This window comes from Notolabrus celidotus, chromosome 21 (assembly GCF_009762535.1).
Source record: "Notolabrus celidotus isolate fNotCel1 chromosome 21, fNotCel1.pri, whole genome shotgun sequence".
Lineage (NCBI taxonomy): Eukaryota > Metazoa > Chordata > Actinopteri > Labriformes > Labridae > Notolabrus > Notolabrus celidotus.
The window spans coordinates 28,013,271-28,030,933 of NC_048292.1; the positions used below are offsets into that span (position 1 = coordinate 28,013,271).

Genomic DNA, 17,663 nt, shown 5'->3' on the forward strand with positions numbered 1-17,663 from the left:
AACAAAAGAGAGGAAGAGTTTCCCAAATCAGAGAATAGGAATCAGAGACAAAGAGATGCATTGACAGAGGGAAAGGAAAGCCTGCGAGAGAACGTGAAAACAAAAAGAAGGAAAGTGAGAGCGAGGCCAGATCTATCAGACAATCTCCAGATCCCACATGAAGGAGAAGGCACATCTGAAACAGCAGGCGCTTTGGGGAATAACGCTCTCCTCAGCTTCTCTTTCACATCAGCCCCAAAGCGAACATGAAAACCTATAACACACACACACACACACAGACGAAACATCACACTGCTGCTACTGTAGGCTGCTGACGTGGAGAATAAGGGACTCTGCTTTTTATCTGTGAAAACCCTCCACCGTAAAAAAGAAGTCCAAAAAAGAAACCTGAAACAAACATTTGAGAAAAAAAAAATCCTCTAATCAGTGGTAACGGAATGCAAAACAAAGAGACAATGTGTGAGCACAAAATGAACTACACACTGTGTATATAAATATATATTAAGAAAACGTGTGAAAGTTTTGCTTGAGAACTTTCACAGGGGCAAAGAGGACCGAGCGAAAGAGAGAAGTCGACAATTCACCCTGGCGAGAGAAACTTCTCAGGAAATAAACAGCAGATAGACGGAACAGAATGAACAAGAGAGGGAGAAAGAGGAAGAGAGATGGAGAGCGGAGCAAGAGTTGGATAATTGGCAGCGAGTCGAAGCTGCGTTCACCACGCGCCAGGCGGCACAGCTTGAACTTAAAGCGCCGCTGCGGCATAATGAAGATGTGGCCGCTAATTAACATATGGGGTGCGAAACAGGTTGGTTGGCACGCGGCGCGCTAAAAACTCCAAGGTAAAGTTATTATTGGGGAGTAATTAGCTCTATGAAGTTAATGCGCCGAACAATAGCTGCCAGCGCCACACAATATGGCTTGCATCTGAGCGCGCAAAAAAATAGCCCCGCTAAAGTGCGAGTCCCACAGCTAAAATCTGTTGGCGACCATATGCTCCAGCAATTACTGCAAGACCTGGATGACCTATTGCTAAAGACGGGACGTGCGAGCAATAGAACCAATAATTAATTTAGAGAGAGAGAGAGAGAGAGAGAGAGAGAGAGAGAGAGAGAGAGAGAGAGGAATAGGGCTTGTAATATTAGTCCATTAACTTTATACGGACAGAGGCTATTAGAGGCCGACCTGCTGTGAATGTAAGGGCATGGTTTGTGTTGGATGCGCACACACACACACACACACACACACACACACACACACACACACACACACACACACACACACACACACACACACACACACACACACACACACAGGTGCGTCTGTGTGTGGGTGCATTAACAGGGAGGCATGTGAGAGAGGCCGGGTCTCAGTGGGAATGAATGGCTGCTGGTTAGTTGTGGTTCAGGGTGCTGCGTGTGTGTGTGTGTGTGTGTGTGTGTGTGTGTGTGTGTGTGTGTGTGTGTGTGTGTGTGCCCGTGCGTGCACATCAACACTTCCTCTGCGTAAGAAAACACAAATTACACTGGTTGTGTTGTAATGGAAGTGATTAAACAATTACACAGGCAATTGGGTTAGCCGCTCCTATGCGCAGAGTACAGAGGTGCTGGTGTGTGTGCATGTATGTGGAATGTGTGTGTGTGTGTGTGTGTGTGTATAAAAAGAATGAAAACCATGCTTTTGCTTTTTTGCGCCACAAAATTAGAAAGTAAAAATCAACACAGAGGACAGATTGTTTGTAAGTGCATCAGGTGATACACTTAAAAGGTGTGTGTCTGCGTCTGTGTGATTGAGTAAGGGGTGTAGGTTAACTCTAATAGATAGCTTGTTAGCTGCTGTCGCCGGTATGTCTGGCCTCTCTATAACTAGTGAAAGCATCAGGTGGCTTCACTCATTGTCCCACTCTCTCTCAGCGTTTCTTCTTCTCTTGTCTGCTCTGTCGTCTCCCACCTTTAGCAGCAGTGGCCCTTGATGAGATAAAAGATAGCCAGCAGAGGTAGCGAGGCAGAGACACACCTGACTGTGCGTGTGCCTGTGTGTGTCTTGGTTGAGTGGGTTTTGATTCATTAGGCAGGTCACACTCGTGTCCCCTCATCCCTTCTTGTTTCAATATACATTGTGAGCGCGTGTGTGTGCGCCGCTTCTGTTCTATGAAAATGTGTGCGTGTTCTCAAGGTAAGCCCTGAGCCGCTCGGCAGGTGAGCTCCTTTCATCCCCGTTGCGCTTCCCAGCACGGCAGCAATAGTCGTCCCCGGCAACACCGGAGGGAGCCTCGAAGACAAGTCGTTTAATTAGAATAAGAGAAGACGAGAGAGAGAGCAAAGGGAAAACTGAGGAAATGTGTTCACCCCTTTGAGCCTAACAAGAAGGCCCCTAGCAGGGGGTAGGAGTTTGTGCGTGTGTTTTTGTGTGCCTGCATGTCTTTATGTCTTGCACGCGCTCTTGTTGTGCGGTTCTTCTGTAGGAAACTTGTGCTGTGTTGTCAAACTGAGCAGAGTTTCACACATTAGAGGTCATTTTTCTGCTCCTTGTTAATCGTAGGCTAAGGTTGTTAGGGTTTGGGGTTAAGTCTACATTTTGGATCAGGTTGTGTGAGGTTATAGTTCAGGATACATCTGGATCCGGACTTGGATTAAGGGTTGGGATTAGAGGTTTAGTCAGGATAAAGGTGATAGTTGCTTTAAATTCAGGTTAGGACTGAAAGCAGATTTGGTGTTAACTGGAACAAGTGTGTGTGGGCTGTGGGGGCAAAATGAGGCAATTAGGAGTGATGCTAATTTGTGCTAAAGTCAGAGCATATAATGTCTCACATTAATGAACGCAGCATGCATGTGAGACACACCACACTATATGTCATTAGCTTGTTTTGTTGTTGAGCCCGCCTCTGTAAATGAACTCGCTTGTTTGTCCGCCTGCACCACATTTGGCGAGTGCCACTGGCCTAAATAGTGGACGCTAACACGCATATCGCTAGCTTGATTTGAGTTCTGGGGTGAGGAAAAATAGGAAGCCGGACGCGAGGACAATAAATAATTTGTCCTCCTTTCATGAGGGATGTGTGTCACTCTCCTCTCTTTTTCATGAGCTTGATTATTCGTTTCATTTCATCACCTCTTCCAAGTGGACGGTTGAAAGCATTCTTCACAGGCCTTTGGGGGTTTGGGCCTAACAAAGCCAAGGACAGAGACACACACACACACACATAAACACACACACACACACACACACACACACACACACCGAGGAGGGCCAGCTGAACTCAGCCTCGTTAGGGGGAAATGCAATCACAAGAGGCTTATCATACAGACACAAAGCACACACACACATGCACACACACCCCAACACACTGAACCTGCTGCCCTCTCTCTGGCAGGCCATTGTATTGTGGGATTGTGCGGACAATCTCTTCATGAATGATTAAGCAGTGTATTTCTCGACCAAGTCTTTGATGATGAGTGTGTGTTTGATCATCAGGCGAATGTTCTGCGCCCTCGCTCTGACTGCTTTCCGATACCTGCGCTCAAGTGAGCGACGGTGTCCTTTTCTCTATATTCGTCCGTGTTCCTGCACACTTCGATGCGCGGGATATACGTTAAGTGTGTGTGTGTGTGTGTGTGTGTTTTTCGTTCCTGTGATGAGCCCCTGTTGATTGTGTGGCTCTCTTAACGAGGCTGCCTACAGCTGCCCCTGCTTGTGAGAAACTATTGTTGGGCCTGTTCAATGGAGAGACGCTTGTTTGGGAAAAGGTTGCAAAGTCATGGGAAAAGAGAGCTTTGTCTCGACGGGGTCGTGAGGGAGTGAATCATGAGCGGACGTGTTTATAGCTCTACACACACAGCTGCAGCTAACACACACACACACACACACACACACACATATGCACAGATGAAGAAATGGACGCTCAAGAATGCACAGAGAAATCCTCAGATACAAACATGTGTTCTTTTTTCTTGTCGACAAAAAGGCGAACAATTCAGAATTTAGCTCGCACAAAGCAAATAAACACAGCTGCTTTGCACAGAGTTGTGTGCACACATGGACACACGTCCCACACACATGCAATCACAAGGTCTCTTATCACACAAACTGTGTATGGCTAACCTCTCAGGGGGAAAGGGAATGTGTGTGTGTGAGTGTGTGTGAGTGTGTGTTAGTGTGTGTGTGTGTGTGTGTGTGTGTGCGCGCGCTCCCTCTTGGACAGGGTGTCTCTTTATGATACAAAGCCCGGCTTTCTCAGCTCAAAATTCAGTGTCATCTGCTTTTACAAAGGCCTGGGCTATTCGTTCCAAGCCACCTGGACCAACATAGAGGCTCCAGTGTAGCACCCAAAGGACAATACTTCCATTTTTTGGCGTTACACACTATATACCCACCCATTTTCTTAGGAGCTTGAGGCGCGGAATCACATTCAAAAGGAACTTTTTTTGGCTTAGAACTTTTTTTCAATGTAGATTTATTCCCTCCTTTCAACGACACACATGTGAAGATATGTTTAACTGTTGTTCTAATTGCAGCAACTACTTGTACTAGTATTTCTTGGGGAAATTACTCACGAGGATGTCAGCTGATGGACGAAAATCAAAGTGAAATAAAGGGAAGAAAAACTGGAGCCAACTGAAGATGCAGGCTCAGATTTTTGGAGATCACTTGAGTGGGAGGCGTTTGAGGGGGCACTTTGGGTTCCTAAAGGCCATGACCTCATCAAAGACCCACACAGACTGGGTCCAAGAAGTGTTGGAAAGAAGTACTTGGGTCTAAGGTCTCAGGCCTGTGTGTCCATATTTCAGCCCATAAGATAAACCCATAAAAGGACTGCCTTTGGCGTATTCACTGACTTGGTTCCTGGTCTTGATTTGCAAGCTTTTCCAGCCAGCGCCCTACCTCATATTTTATTTTCCAGGACGACTGACCACTTTCAAAGTGATCAAACTGTGTTGTGTGTGTGTTTACTTGTGTGTGTGTGTGTGTTGTGTTAGAGGAGGAAGGGAGTATTACAAGTCAGCCGTGATTAAGGCCTCAGATGCTGATGGCTGCGCAAAGAAAAGCTGCAACAATCACAATCACAAAATTGCCTTTGTGGGCCATACGGGCACACATCAGAACAAATTCACACAAACACTACATGCACTTAACAACACAAGTGGACACACACACACATGTACACACACTGGCCTCACCTGGATTTGTTGCTGCAGGAGGTTGATTTTGTGTTGCTGCTGCAGAAGCTGCTGCTGTTGCCGTGCAATCTGAGGATGAAGCACAACACATTAATAGAATGTATATGCAGTGTGTGTGTGTGTGTGTGTTTTCAGTGTTTGTGTGTGTGTGCAGGGCCTGTGGGAGATGCGACACATCTGCAGGTCTCTGAGGCCCCAGTTGCACGACAGAGGGTCGATGCCCTGGTATGAAATATTCAAGAGCTCATCTCATCTGGACTCAGCTCACAGCCGCATGGACAACAATGTCACACTTACTGGCATGAACACACAGTGAACTCAAGAACACGCCGGACACAGAGAGACCTCCGTCATTCAGTCAGGGGGGGAGGTGTTTCAGTAACGTCCAGAAACAACCTTGAGAATTGAATGTTTTATTTCTTTTCTCATCCTTCAGTCACTTTTGACCGTTTCATTCGTATTTCATTACACTGTTGTTGCTTGTAACGTCATTTTAATCAGATTTATTTTGCATTCATTTCACTCCATCCACATACCAAGAAGAACTTGAAGTCGCAAATACAATTAACTTTTGCACCAAAGCTCTCCAGAGTAACCACACTCTGCATCCACTCACATCCAGACTCATGCTGGTGCAGGATGCAGCCTCCGGCGCCGCACGGCATTGTGTTTGTCACAGGTGATTTGTCCTCACAGCCATGTTTCTGCATGTGTGTGTGTATGTGACTGTGTTGTTCTCTTTGTAAATCCGTGCTCTCCAGAAGCTAAAAATCACAATAAAGAGGGGGAACCCTTCTCTATGCAAATACCTGGCAGACTTTCGCCTTGGAGGTTCGTGTGTGCATGTGTGTGTGTGCGTGTGTGTGTGTGAAAGTCTCTGCTACATCCGCTCCAGCACTACATACTCTCAGCTCATTCCTGTGCAGTGTCCCTGTGTTCAAGCTGCCAAAGGCTCATGTCTTTGGCTGTGTTAACACTTTACAGTATGAAATATGTGTGTGACTGTGTGCTTGTTATGTGTGCGTGTGTGTGTGTGTGTGTAAATGGGGTTAGGACGGAAAATCCTGTGTGAGTAAAGGATTTCCAACCACTCTTTTTAGAGTAACTCCGATGGCTATTTGTGATACTTCAGTGTGTTGTGAGAGGAAGGGCATTTTATTGCATCTGTATATGCACTCACTAACAATCAGTGACTCTGAATTAGCAGACAACGAATATTTAAAGGCTTTAAATAGAGGAAAAATTCGACTTATGTTGAATTATCCAACAAATCAAATGATCTATTGTGGTTAAAAAATGTAGAAAGTCCTGATCTGATTGAGAAAAACAAGAGTGTGTGACTTTGAAGCGTGTCTTTTTCCACATGTAGCCCTTTACTTCAGTGTGTTCCTTTACCTGGTCCTGCTGCTGCTTGGCCAGCTCCATCTGCTGCCTCTGCTTCTCCATCTGCGAGGCGGCCAGCTTCTTCTGCTCCTCGTGGGCCGCCAGGAGCTGCTCCCTCAGGCTGCTTAACTGGCCGATCATGCCCATGAGTTGGCGCTCTTTCTCCGCCAGGCTGTCTGGGGTACCTATAAGGCGAAAGAGCAGGGGAAGGGGGGGGAGAGGAGGTCAAAGGTGAGATGGAAGCAGTTTGAGGCTACGTACGAGACAATGAGCTGTTTTTTTTACTTCTTAATAATCACTGATTCAGGGACATTCATAAGTGTGCTTACAACTGTCTCAATGTGTGTTATAAACCAGCTGCTGCTTTTTTACATATTGCTATAGGAGAGCTTAAAGTGTTGCCAGAAGCGTCAAGAAGCAGAAAATGTTGAAATCATCGGATTTGAAACTGAGATGTTGTGCTGGGTTTTCCTACTCCAGGAGGTTTTCACGGTTATCCGGAGGCCAGAGAGGTTTGTAGGGGTGAGGTTAGAGGTCAGAGGCATGAAGGAAAGGAACAGAGGAGGAAGGAACAACAAAGCAGTGTAAAGCTATCCATGGCTTGTTGGTCAGCCTAATATATGAGCGGTTAGGGGTTTGAAACGGCAGGAGGGGGGCATGTCAACAGGAGGTGTGTGTTTGGTAAAAGTTGGTGTGTGTGCTGCAGAGTTGTAAAACCAGATGTTGACTTATTCTGCGAGGCACAGAAGGCCAGCAGTGATTGCTTGAGTCCCATCCATCACCGCCTTTATTGCCTTATTGAAATAAAGAAAATAAATCTGGCTGAGGAAACATTTGTACACAGGGAAAATGTGGCGGCAAAACAAATGTACGATCTGAGCCAGATTCATATGTTAACAAACAAAATAAATATTCCGCCAGGTTTGTAAATTTACATTTCTTGCAAAACTTGAAGCGAAATTGAATTTCATTTGATTGCTGTTGAATTCTGGGTAAACTTGAAGCTATCAAGCTGTATTTTACGAAAGCATGTGTGTGAGAAAGAGAGAGAGGGAGAAAGAGAGAGAAAGAGAGAGAGAGAGGAGGGGGGGAAAGAGAGAAAGAGTGTGTCTGGTCTGTGTTTACCCTGCAGTCAGCCAGCCTCCTGCTCACATTTAGCATGGCCTGACCTTTGACCTCTCGGATCCTGACATACCAGCTCCATTACACACACACACACACACGCACACACACAATTACACATACACAAACACACTTCCACACAAGGTCTAAATCATTCACCAGGATGTAGTTAGAGAGAGGCGCACTGAGGCGCAATCAGGACTGAGTGTGTGCGCCCATGTCTGGTCATATGTAGCAGTGTTTGCCTACATGGTTTCTCTGTGTGTGTGTGTGTGTGTGTGTGTGTGTGTGTGTGTGTGTGTGTGTGTGTGTGGAGTAGCACAATCCCCCATTGTTCTTCAGCTGCTACCTTTAACAGAGCCACATTCCTGCGCCAGTCAAACCAGATGAGGAAGAGAGAAAGAGGGAGAAGGAAAAAGTGAGGAGGGAAAGAAAGAGGAACACAACAGGGGGATGAAAGGAGGAGACGGAGGAAGGGATGGAGGGAGAGAAAGGGCGAAGAGCCACGGCTGCTGACCTGCCCTTTGACCGCTCATGAAGGTGAGAGCCATCCATTTGTCCTCCCTGTTAGTAGCGCCCCGTCTCACACCACCCCTGACCCCCCTCCCGCCCCCCTCCTCTACCCACCATCACCCCCCTCCTCTACCCTCACTTCCCCCCGCACTCCATCCATCCGCCAACAATGAACAATAAAGGCAACTGTCGGGAGCACTGGCCACTGGAAAAATAAACACGCCGCTGTCCTAACTCACAGACCCACCTTTGTAGAGCCGGAGTGTGTATTTGTGTGTGTGTGTGTGTGTGTGTGTGTGTGTGTGTGTGTGTGTGTGTGTGTAGCCAAAGCTGACCAAGACAAGAAAGAGCCTTGTGTTAAAAACGTTAGCCGTTCAAATGGGGGGTGAAGGGTTGGGGAGGAGGGGGCAAGGGGGGGAGAAAAAGGATAAGGAGAGGTTTGCAAAGGTGAAGCGATGGATCAAAAGAGTCTTTCTTGTAAGGGGTTCTTGTTGGGGTTAACCCCCTTTACACACACACACACACACACCCACACACACATGCAAACACAGTAAAATTGGGGCACTTCTGTGCAAAATAGTGTGTCAGTGTGTAAGTGTGTTTTGGTGGACATTCCTTTAATCAGCGGTGTGAAAGTGAAGACAACCGCTCAGCTCTTTCTCTACAAGCTGCTCTCAATCCCCCTCTCAGCTGTGGATCTTCTATCAGTAAACTGGAGTATTTGCAGAAGAAGAAGAATCCAAGAAAACAACACGCTTTCTAACTGAGACGGGATTTAGCTGACTGTCTGAGACGCTCGCTCGCTTCCTTTCTCTTTTAACCCCGTTCAGACTTTGAGAATTTCAGCGCTCGCCCCATAAATCAGCTCAAGTTGGCTTGTTTCCTCAGCTCCTGCGAGGCGGGCAGGTGGATCGATAACTGGTTTCCTCCGATGCTGTACACACATTCCTCCTTAGGCAGATTGCGGCGTCCCTGTGCTTGCCTACCTACCAACAACACCAGCTCTCTCTTTGTTTTCCTCACACACACACTCACACTCGTGCGTGGCGTAATTAACCAATTTGTAACAATGTAATACTTGTCACCGTGTTGGCGGTGCTAATTAATGACCCCCGCTGTACTGATAACTCCCCTCGGTAAGGGTGGAGGGATGGGGATGAGATGGCTGGAGGCAGGGAGAGGAGGAAGGGATGAGACACAGACATGATGGTGGAGGAGAGAGGAGGATGCAGGGATGATGAGAGTTTAGAGATGAGGGCAGAAGACAAGAGACTGAGCAATAAGAGCAGAGAGGAGGTATGATGATGTTGACAAAGATAACCTAACTACTGTAAGTAATCAAATCAAGATAATAATGAGGTAATGACATTAGGGTTTGGTTAATGGGCTGAAGTAACTGGATTTTCTGAAAACTCTTCATAGACCCTCACACTGATTCTCTAGAGTCATTCCTAACATTAAAGAAACTTAACAAACCTCATCTTTTCTACAACAGTATTTCCATAAATACCATTCACACTCTCTCTCTCTCTCTCTCTCTCTCTCTCTCTCTCTCTCTCTCTCTCTCTCTCTCTCTCTCTCTCTCTCTCTCTCTCTCTCTCTCTCTCTCTCTCTCTCTCTCTCTCTCTCTCTCTCTCTTTCCTTGACAGCTGCTTTCTGCCATCGAGCAAAGCGATTGACCGCCAGAGTCCGCATGCGGAGCTGTTAAGACTATTACGGCGGAGTGTTCGCGTGCTGGAAGTGATCTCTCAGGTTGTGAGTTTAACAGCTGACCCCTTTAATCCAGCAGAGACTCTGCTGAGTACATGTCAGGCTTTTTGGGGAGTATGTTTTTTTTTTACATTGACACGAAAAAGAACAGCTGAGACAGGACGGTGAGGTGGGGAGGGGAGAAAATGAGATGGAAGATGTGAGAACCTGAATATTTTTGATGTCAATGTGAAGCTAAATGTTAAATTAAGTGTAACAGTGTGAATGAAGCTTGTACAGTTTGTAAGGAAGGAGGATCAAGAGTTGGAGTCCACCTAAATCTTGGACTGCTGTAAATCTGATGGGAATTACACCCTTCTTTATTCTACTGCGTTGAGTTCTCTACTTGAGTGCGTGTGTGTGTGTGTGTGTGTGTGTGTGTGTGTGTTGCTATATGAAGTATGTGGGGCCTTTTATCAATGTCCCTTCTCCATAAGGCTGACAGAGCAGTAGGCGAGGGCTCATAATCACTTTGTTCCCCACAAAAAGCTCTTCAGTGGAATTTGATGAGGTAAAAAAAGTCATCTGACAACAGTTGCACACACACACACACACACACACACACACACACACACACACTTGTTAATACACACAAACTGAACGCTTGAACAGTTCCCCTCTTTTTTTCCAGCAGTTACAAGTACGACTTCATTTTCTCCAACACACGATTACGTAAGAACTGTCCTGGACACGCATTGACTCGACTTTCAAGGACACACATAAATGAACTTCACAGACACACACACACACACACACACACACACTCACTCAAACATGGTTCTGATATTTCTCCCCAGCTGCTGGTGTGTGGCTCCCCACGCGGGACGCCCCTACACAGAAATGTCAGCGCGGCGGGGAGCTGGGAAAAAGGGGTTTGATCAATGGAGCCCCCCTCTCAGCGGCTACAGCGCTCCGCAACGCTCTTTGATTACATATTGCTTTGCTTCCTAATGAAGCTCAATTACTGGAGGAGAACGAAGGATTTGCCCTGGAGTTACACGGAATAAAAAGCCTGACTCTTCCACCTCTCTCACATCCCATCACTCTCTTACTCGTGTCTCTCTCTCTCTCTCCGGCTGGTTCTCCTGCATACTCACAGTGCAGCTCCCTTGTTCCCTGTTTTGTTTCCCTTCCTGCCCTCTGTCCTGCCCTGTCTGTCTCACTCACGGATGTTAAGAAGGGTTGATGTGCATAAAACGGGTGATTAACACTGAGATTAACACAGAGCTCAAGGACTAGCAGAGACGTCACTGACTGTTTGACATGTTGGTCAAACTGTCAGTTCAGCTGAGGTTATTTAAGTTCAGGGAAAACATTTAGCTCATTTGAATTCAGTTTACTTTAATCTTTGAACCTGGGCTGAGTTCATTTCCTTTACTCACAGGCTTATGTCAATACATGTTTTATCTGAGCATTCATCTTTCATCATGACGTGGAGCTAATCAGAGTGGCCACCAAAAGGCATATGAGTGTTTTTTTATTTTTAATGAACTGAGTTTGAAATGAAAATGTTAAATTTGATTTTTTGGTAATATCTGTTTTTATTTCCTTTTACGCCTGCAGGCCTCTAACATCAAAACCCCAAATACAGTGTTATTAGATAATGGAGAGATTAAGTGTTTCAGGGATACCGTCTACCTATCACATCAAAAACAATGCTGTTGTTGTTTTTAACATTTTTGTCTATCAAACAGATGTGATTTTTTACGGAGTGTTGCTTCTGGTTTTCATGCATTATGCTATCAGGGAGCCTCATGTTCTGAGTTAAACCTCTGATTTTTATTTACTTCTGTATATCTTTTCAGTGAAACTGCACTTTGCAAAGCCATGTTGCATTTGCAGCTTGTTTTTGGCCCTAATCTTAAATTAGAATGCATGCTAAAGTAAAGGAAGTTTAAGCTGCTTTTTGCAGGGTTTGAAATACTGTAGATTAGTTGTGTTTTTTTCCCTCAATGGACATCGGAGTTGCATTATTCAAGTTTAAAGGGTTAATTGAATTTCTTTAAAGTTTACTTAAGTTTAGATCTGCCTTTAATTATTGGTACCATACCTTTAATTTCTCCGATGTGCCCTGAGCCCATGGCCAAAAGTTTATCCTTCCAGTCCTTAGACAACAGCCTCTCAATGCTGGGGGCCTCTGTTAAAGGGAGGGGGTGGTGGGGGGTAGAGGAAAAAGAAAGAGAGGGATTCAGTTGGCTGGCCAACATGACAATAAAGCTCATTTAAAGTCCATTTGCTGTAATAAAGGCAGCGGCAGCTCAGCCTAATGGTCGCATCAGCAGGAGAGAGAGGGAAAGAGAGGAAGAGAAAGGTGGAAAGAGAGACGCTGATAATCGAAAGAGAGGAAATCTGAAGAACAAAAACAAGTGAGCAAAAGGAAATGAGCGAGAGAGGCAACGCAAGATAGAGAGAGAGAGAGACAAGTGGAGGAGAGAGGGAGAGAAAGAGAGAGGCTTTTTCCCTCTCACCTGCTGCTAGAGAATCATTAGCCCTGTGGGCCCTGAGACAAAGAGGGCCTTAATGCACCCGCCACAATGGACACATTATCAGCTAGTGCTTTGTTTTCAACACACACTCCACAGACCCTTACACACAAACCCCTGCACAGACACACACATACACACGCACACCCGCAGAATCACTAATTACAATCCTAACCATGGTCACAGTCACACACTGATGTTCCCACACACACACACACACACACACACACACACACACACACACCCGGCGCGCGCACACAAACACAGTGGGAGCAAATGGAAATGTCACACAAGAGAGCAAACACATGCAGAGATTCAATCCTAAATGTGTGCACATATAGTGGATGCACTCGTCGGTATAAAACACACACACACACACACACACAAGTACAGACATGTTGCCATCATCCAGTCACCCTGTTGACTGTTATTAACTTGAACAAAGGGAAATGATCAGACAAAGGCAGACTGAAAGTGTGAAGCAAGAGGCTGAGAGAGAAAGAGAGAGAGGAGTCTATTTACTGGGAGCCATCTGCACTTGGGATGCAAGGCCTTCCTTAGGAAAGAGGTTTTACACTTTGAGTGCAGGGATTAACCCCATCAGCCAACGCAAACACACATACTTGAATGCACAAACACCCGCAAAACACACAAGCACATGCATGCAGCACACATACACTCGAATAAGCACATATACTGTATATAGCTTTACAGATATATACGCGCTGGCAACTGCTGACGGCAGGCGAAAAAGTTTGCTGGAGCTGGGATTATTTTTTTTCTATAATGACAAGACTGATTTAAGGAAAAAGAAGTCTTAATCTCACTGCTATGAGACAGCTTGCCTGCACAAACACATACACACACAAACACTAATGCTTTCAACACAGAGAGAGAGAGAGAGAGAGATGTCCAGTGCATTGAGCTGAACAGCTTAGCTCTACTTCTCTGAAAGTGAGACGTGTACACACACAGCCGCCACCATCACCACCACCACCACCACCACCACCTCCGCCGCCGCACTCCACAACAAATCAAAGCACTTTTTTTACCCGTCACCCAAACACAAAATGCAGCGCTCTGCCCAAACTTCTTTCTTTCCCCTTCATCCCTCTATTTTTTCCTGTCTGTGATGGAGAGGGAGATGGGGGATGAGAAGCCACCTGGAGATTTTCAGGATTTAAAGTGACACACAATCACACAAAAACGCGTGCAAGACAGTCGGGACATACAAGCTCTGATCAGACACACAAAGCAGCGCAGCGTGTCCTACATACTGTACCTCTGTTTCTGTGTGTATGCATGTGTGTGTGTGTGTGTGTGTGTGTGTGCTTACAGTCTCCCCAGAGGCCTGAATCAGGTCCTTTCCTCTTGCTTCGACACTAGATAGAGTATTCACGCTCTGTTGATTACGCTGGGCACACAAACACTCTCACACTCGCACACACACGTGAGATCAATGCTGAACTTCCAGGCAGGCCATTCCTCCTCTCTCAATCCGCTGTCCTTGGACCCTGACTGGTCTGTCCTTGTGTTTTTCTCTGCTGCCACTCAGCCAGTTAGTCAGCAGTCTGCGTCCCTGATGTGCCCTTGTGCTTTCTGTCAGAAGGCATTGTAGCCTTGAAGGGGAAAGGTTAGCGCCGGCATGAAGAAGGAATGAGGAGGAGGAGGAGGAGGACCAGAGCTCGAGGTGGACGTCGAATTTGTTGTAAAATCGGGGAGGAGGGAACAAAACAGATGTAGAGAGGAAGAAAGAGTAAAGGAAACAGTGTGCTCCTGTGTTTTCTCCCTCCTGTGACAGCTGTCTCACCATCACCCCAACAGGTGCTATTAGCCCCTGGCACCCCCCTCCTCCTCCCTCCCTCTCTTTCTCTCTGTCTCTCACTCTCATCTCTCCCTCCAGCCCCCTCTCCCTCAACAATGACAGAGGCTTTTAAGCCAAAGAGCTTTGACAAGTGAGAGGGAACAACAAATGGCAGTGTCGCCTGTTCTCTTTCCATTGCACTCCCTCTCTGTCTCCATCTCCTAGTTATTATTTTTATTTATTAACAGGGCTGCAGTTATTGTCCCCAGTGACAGGCCGGGGCCACTTTAACTATTAATAAAAGCCAAGAGGCTCTTTCATTGTGCGGCGGATGGCAAAATGGGGAGGAAATGGGCAAGAGGAGTGGAGAGAAGAGAAGGCATGAGAAGAGAGGAGAAGAGAAAAGAGGAGAAGAAGAAGAGTGGAAAAGAGAAAGGAAGATGACATAGCATGCTGTAGCTTTTTATTGTGATGTTGATTGATGTGGGGAACTCTGAGAGAAAGAACCAATGCTGTCACCCTTGATGAAACTACAAATACACACTCCACCGAAGTAGAGCACCGTGCAGGCTCACACACACACTGAGTGCACGAGTCAAAAGATGCATTTGGACATCCTGGATCTGTGACTTCATGCTCCTTCTCGTGCATTAGCTTCTCATCATGGTTGTGTGGGCATTAGTCGGTGCATTAGAATACCTCCAACTGCCAAGTGCTTTCTGTTGTTTTTTACCCGTCTTTCTAAGAATATGAAATATGAACGCCATTACCTGACACTGGAGAACAATAACAATGCTGGGTGTAAGTCAATTTCTGAAAGAACCTCTCACACTGAAGGATTTATGCTCGGTAATATTTCAGGAGTTTTAAAAAAGTCGCCGAGAGAGTGGATGGAAACATAGCAGAGCATCCATGACTGCTAACCAAGACAGCGCCACACTTTCCATGAAAATCAGAGGAGCTCTCCTCATTCTCCTGGCTTATATGACATGTCCCTGTATGAGCATATGAGTGTATGAGCGTATGAGTGTTTGAGTGTATGACTGTATGTATGTGCTGTGTGAGGTAAGCGGGTGGAGTTTTTTTTTTGCCCACGCAGGGGTGTTGGCTGCATATTTTCAGGGTTGGGTGTTAGGAGTTGAGGGTGAGGAACCTCCCCTTTGGAATAATGAAGGGAGGAAGAAAAGGGGGACAAGTGTTAGAGTGAGTTGCACTGGGCGTCAGAGCTTGCGTGATTGTATTGACCCATTCAAATAAAGTAGAACGTTTTGGTTTCCAAGAAGAAATTACAGTATTGGGTTTTTTTTTTTAAGTTATATTTTTTTGCCTTTATTGGATAGGAAAGCTGGAGAGAGACAGGAAATGTTAGGAGTAGAAAACTGGAGAAGACATGCAGTAAATGGTAGAGGCTGAGAGTCAAACCTGCAACCACTGCAACCACTGCAACGAGGACTATAGCCTCTGTATATGGGACGCGTGCCTAACCCTAGCTAAGCCACTGGTGCCCCAGAATGACATTATTCAACACTGTTTCTAATTCTTTAATAGATTGTAGCAGCTTTTTGAGGCTGTGTTTAAACTAAAGGAAAATCACACAAACATTCCTTTTTTAATTTTTGACAAGGCCCTCATTCAGGACAGGTCTTTCCTTGATTTCATCCTTTTTTTTAACCTATGCTTGTTCAACCCAGTGATTCCCACTGACGTATCCAATGCAAAAGCACTTAAATTCATCTAAGGATGGCATTTCCATTATGACCCTCCATAACTGAGGGGGATTCTGGGAAAAGCAGAGGACTGTAGTCTCTGTATATGGGGTGTGTGCCTAACCCTAGCTAGGTCATTGGTGCCCCAGAATGACATTATTCAACACTGTTTCTAATTCTTTAATAGATTGTAGCAGCTTTTTGAGGCTGTGTTTAAACTAAAGGAAAATCACACAAACATTCCTTTTTTTAATTTTTTTACAAGGCCCTCATTCAGGACAGGTCTTTCCTTGTTTTCATCTTTTTTTTTTAACATACACTTGTTCAACCCAGTGATTCCCACTGACGTATCCAATGCAAAAGCACTTAAATTCATCTAAGGATGGCATTTCCATTTTGGCCCTCCATAACTTAGGGGGATTCTGGGAAAAGCAGAGGACTATAGCCTCTATATATGGGGTGTGTGCCTAACCCTAGCTAGGCCACTGGTGCCCCAGAATGACATTATTCAACACTGTTTCTAATTCTTTAATAGATTGTAGCAGCTTTTTGAGGCTGTGTTTAAACTAAAGGAAAATCACACAAACATTCCTTTTTTTAATTTTTTTACAAGGCCCTCATTCAGGACAGGTCTTTCCTTGTTTTCATCTTTTTTTTTTTAACATACACTTGTTCAACCCAGTGATTCCCACTGACGTATCCAATGCAAAAGCACTTAAATTCATCTAAGGATGGCATTTCCATTTTGGCCCTCCATAACTTAGGGGGATTCTGGGAAAAGCAGAGGACTATAGCCTCTATATATGGGGTGTGTGCCTAACCCTAGCTAGGCCACTGGTGCCCCAGAATGACATTATTCAACACTGTTTCTAATTCTTTAATAGATTGTAGCAGCTTTTTGAGGCTGTGTTTAAACTAAAGGAAAATCACACAAACATTCCTTTTTTTTATTTTTGACAAGGCCCTCATTCAGGTCAGGTCTTTCCTTGTTTTCAACTTTTTTTTAACCTATGCTTGTTCAACCCAGTGATTCCCACTGACGTATCCAATGCAAAAGCACTTAAATTCATCTAAGGATGGCATTTCCATTATGACCCTCCATAACTGAGGGGGATTCTGGGAAAAGCAGAGGACTATAGCCTCTATATATGGGGTGTGTGCCTAACCCTAGCTAGGCCACTGGTGCCCCAGAATGACATTATTCAACACTGTTTCTAATTCTTTAATAGATTGTAGCAGCTTTTTAAAGCTTTGTGTTTAAACTAAAGGAAAATCACACAAACATTCCTTTTTTATTTTTTTACAAGGCCCTCATTCAGGTCAGGTCTTTCCTTGTTTTCATCTTTTTTTTTTTAACATACACTTGTTCAACCCAGTGATTCCCACTGACGTATCCAATGCAAAAGCACTTAAATTCATCTAAGGATGGCATTTCCATTTTGGCCCTCCATAACTGAGGGGGATTCTGGGAAAAGCAGAGGACTGTAGTCTCTGTATATGGGGTGTGTGCCTAACCCTCGCTAGGTCATTGGTGCCCCAGAAATAACATTATTCAACACTGTTTCTAATTCTTTATCAGATTGTTCCAGCTTTTTGAGGCTTTGTGTTTAAACTGAAGGAAAATGACACAAACATTCCTTTTTTATTTTTGACAAGGCCCTCATTCAGGTCAGGTCTTTCCTTGTTTTCATCATTTTTTATAAACTTGTGCTTGTTCAACCCAGTG

At 45.3% G+C, this 17,663-nt stretch overlaps 1 protein-coding gene across 9 annotated transcripts in view; it reads right to left on the reverse strand.

Annotated features, from left to right (window-relative positions):
• The window catches only part of sox5 (SRY-box transcription factor 5), a 112,723-nt gene that overhangs the window by 42,788 nt on the left and 52,272 nt on the right, over window positions 1-17,663 (reverse strand). For 6 of the 9 annotated variants that reach the window (XM_034674083.1, XM_034674082.1, XM_034674087.1 and 3 more), the window contains exons 4-6: window positions 11,995-12,081; window positions 6,573-6,745; window positions 5,178-5,246 (exon numbers count right to left, since the gene is read on the reverse strand). In XM_034674083.1, the coding sequence (XP_034529974.1) occupies window positions 5,178-5,246; window positions 6,573-6,745; window positions 11,995-12,081 (329 nt within the window). Of the gene's footprint in view, window positions 1-5,177; window positions 5,247-6,572; window positions 6,746-11,994; window positions 12,082-12,412; window positions 12,485-17,663 lie in introns of those variants that run through there. The other 3 variants (XM_034674086.1, XM_034674084.1, XM_034674088.1) reach the window with 2 other exon arrangements.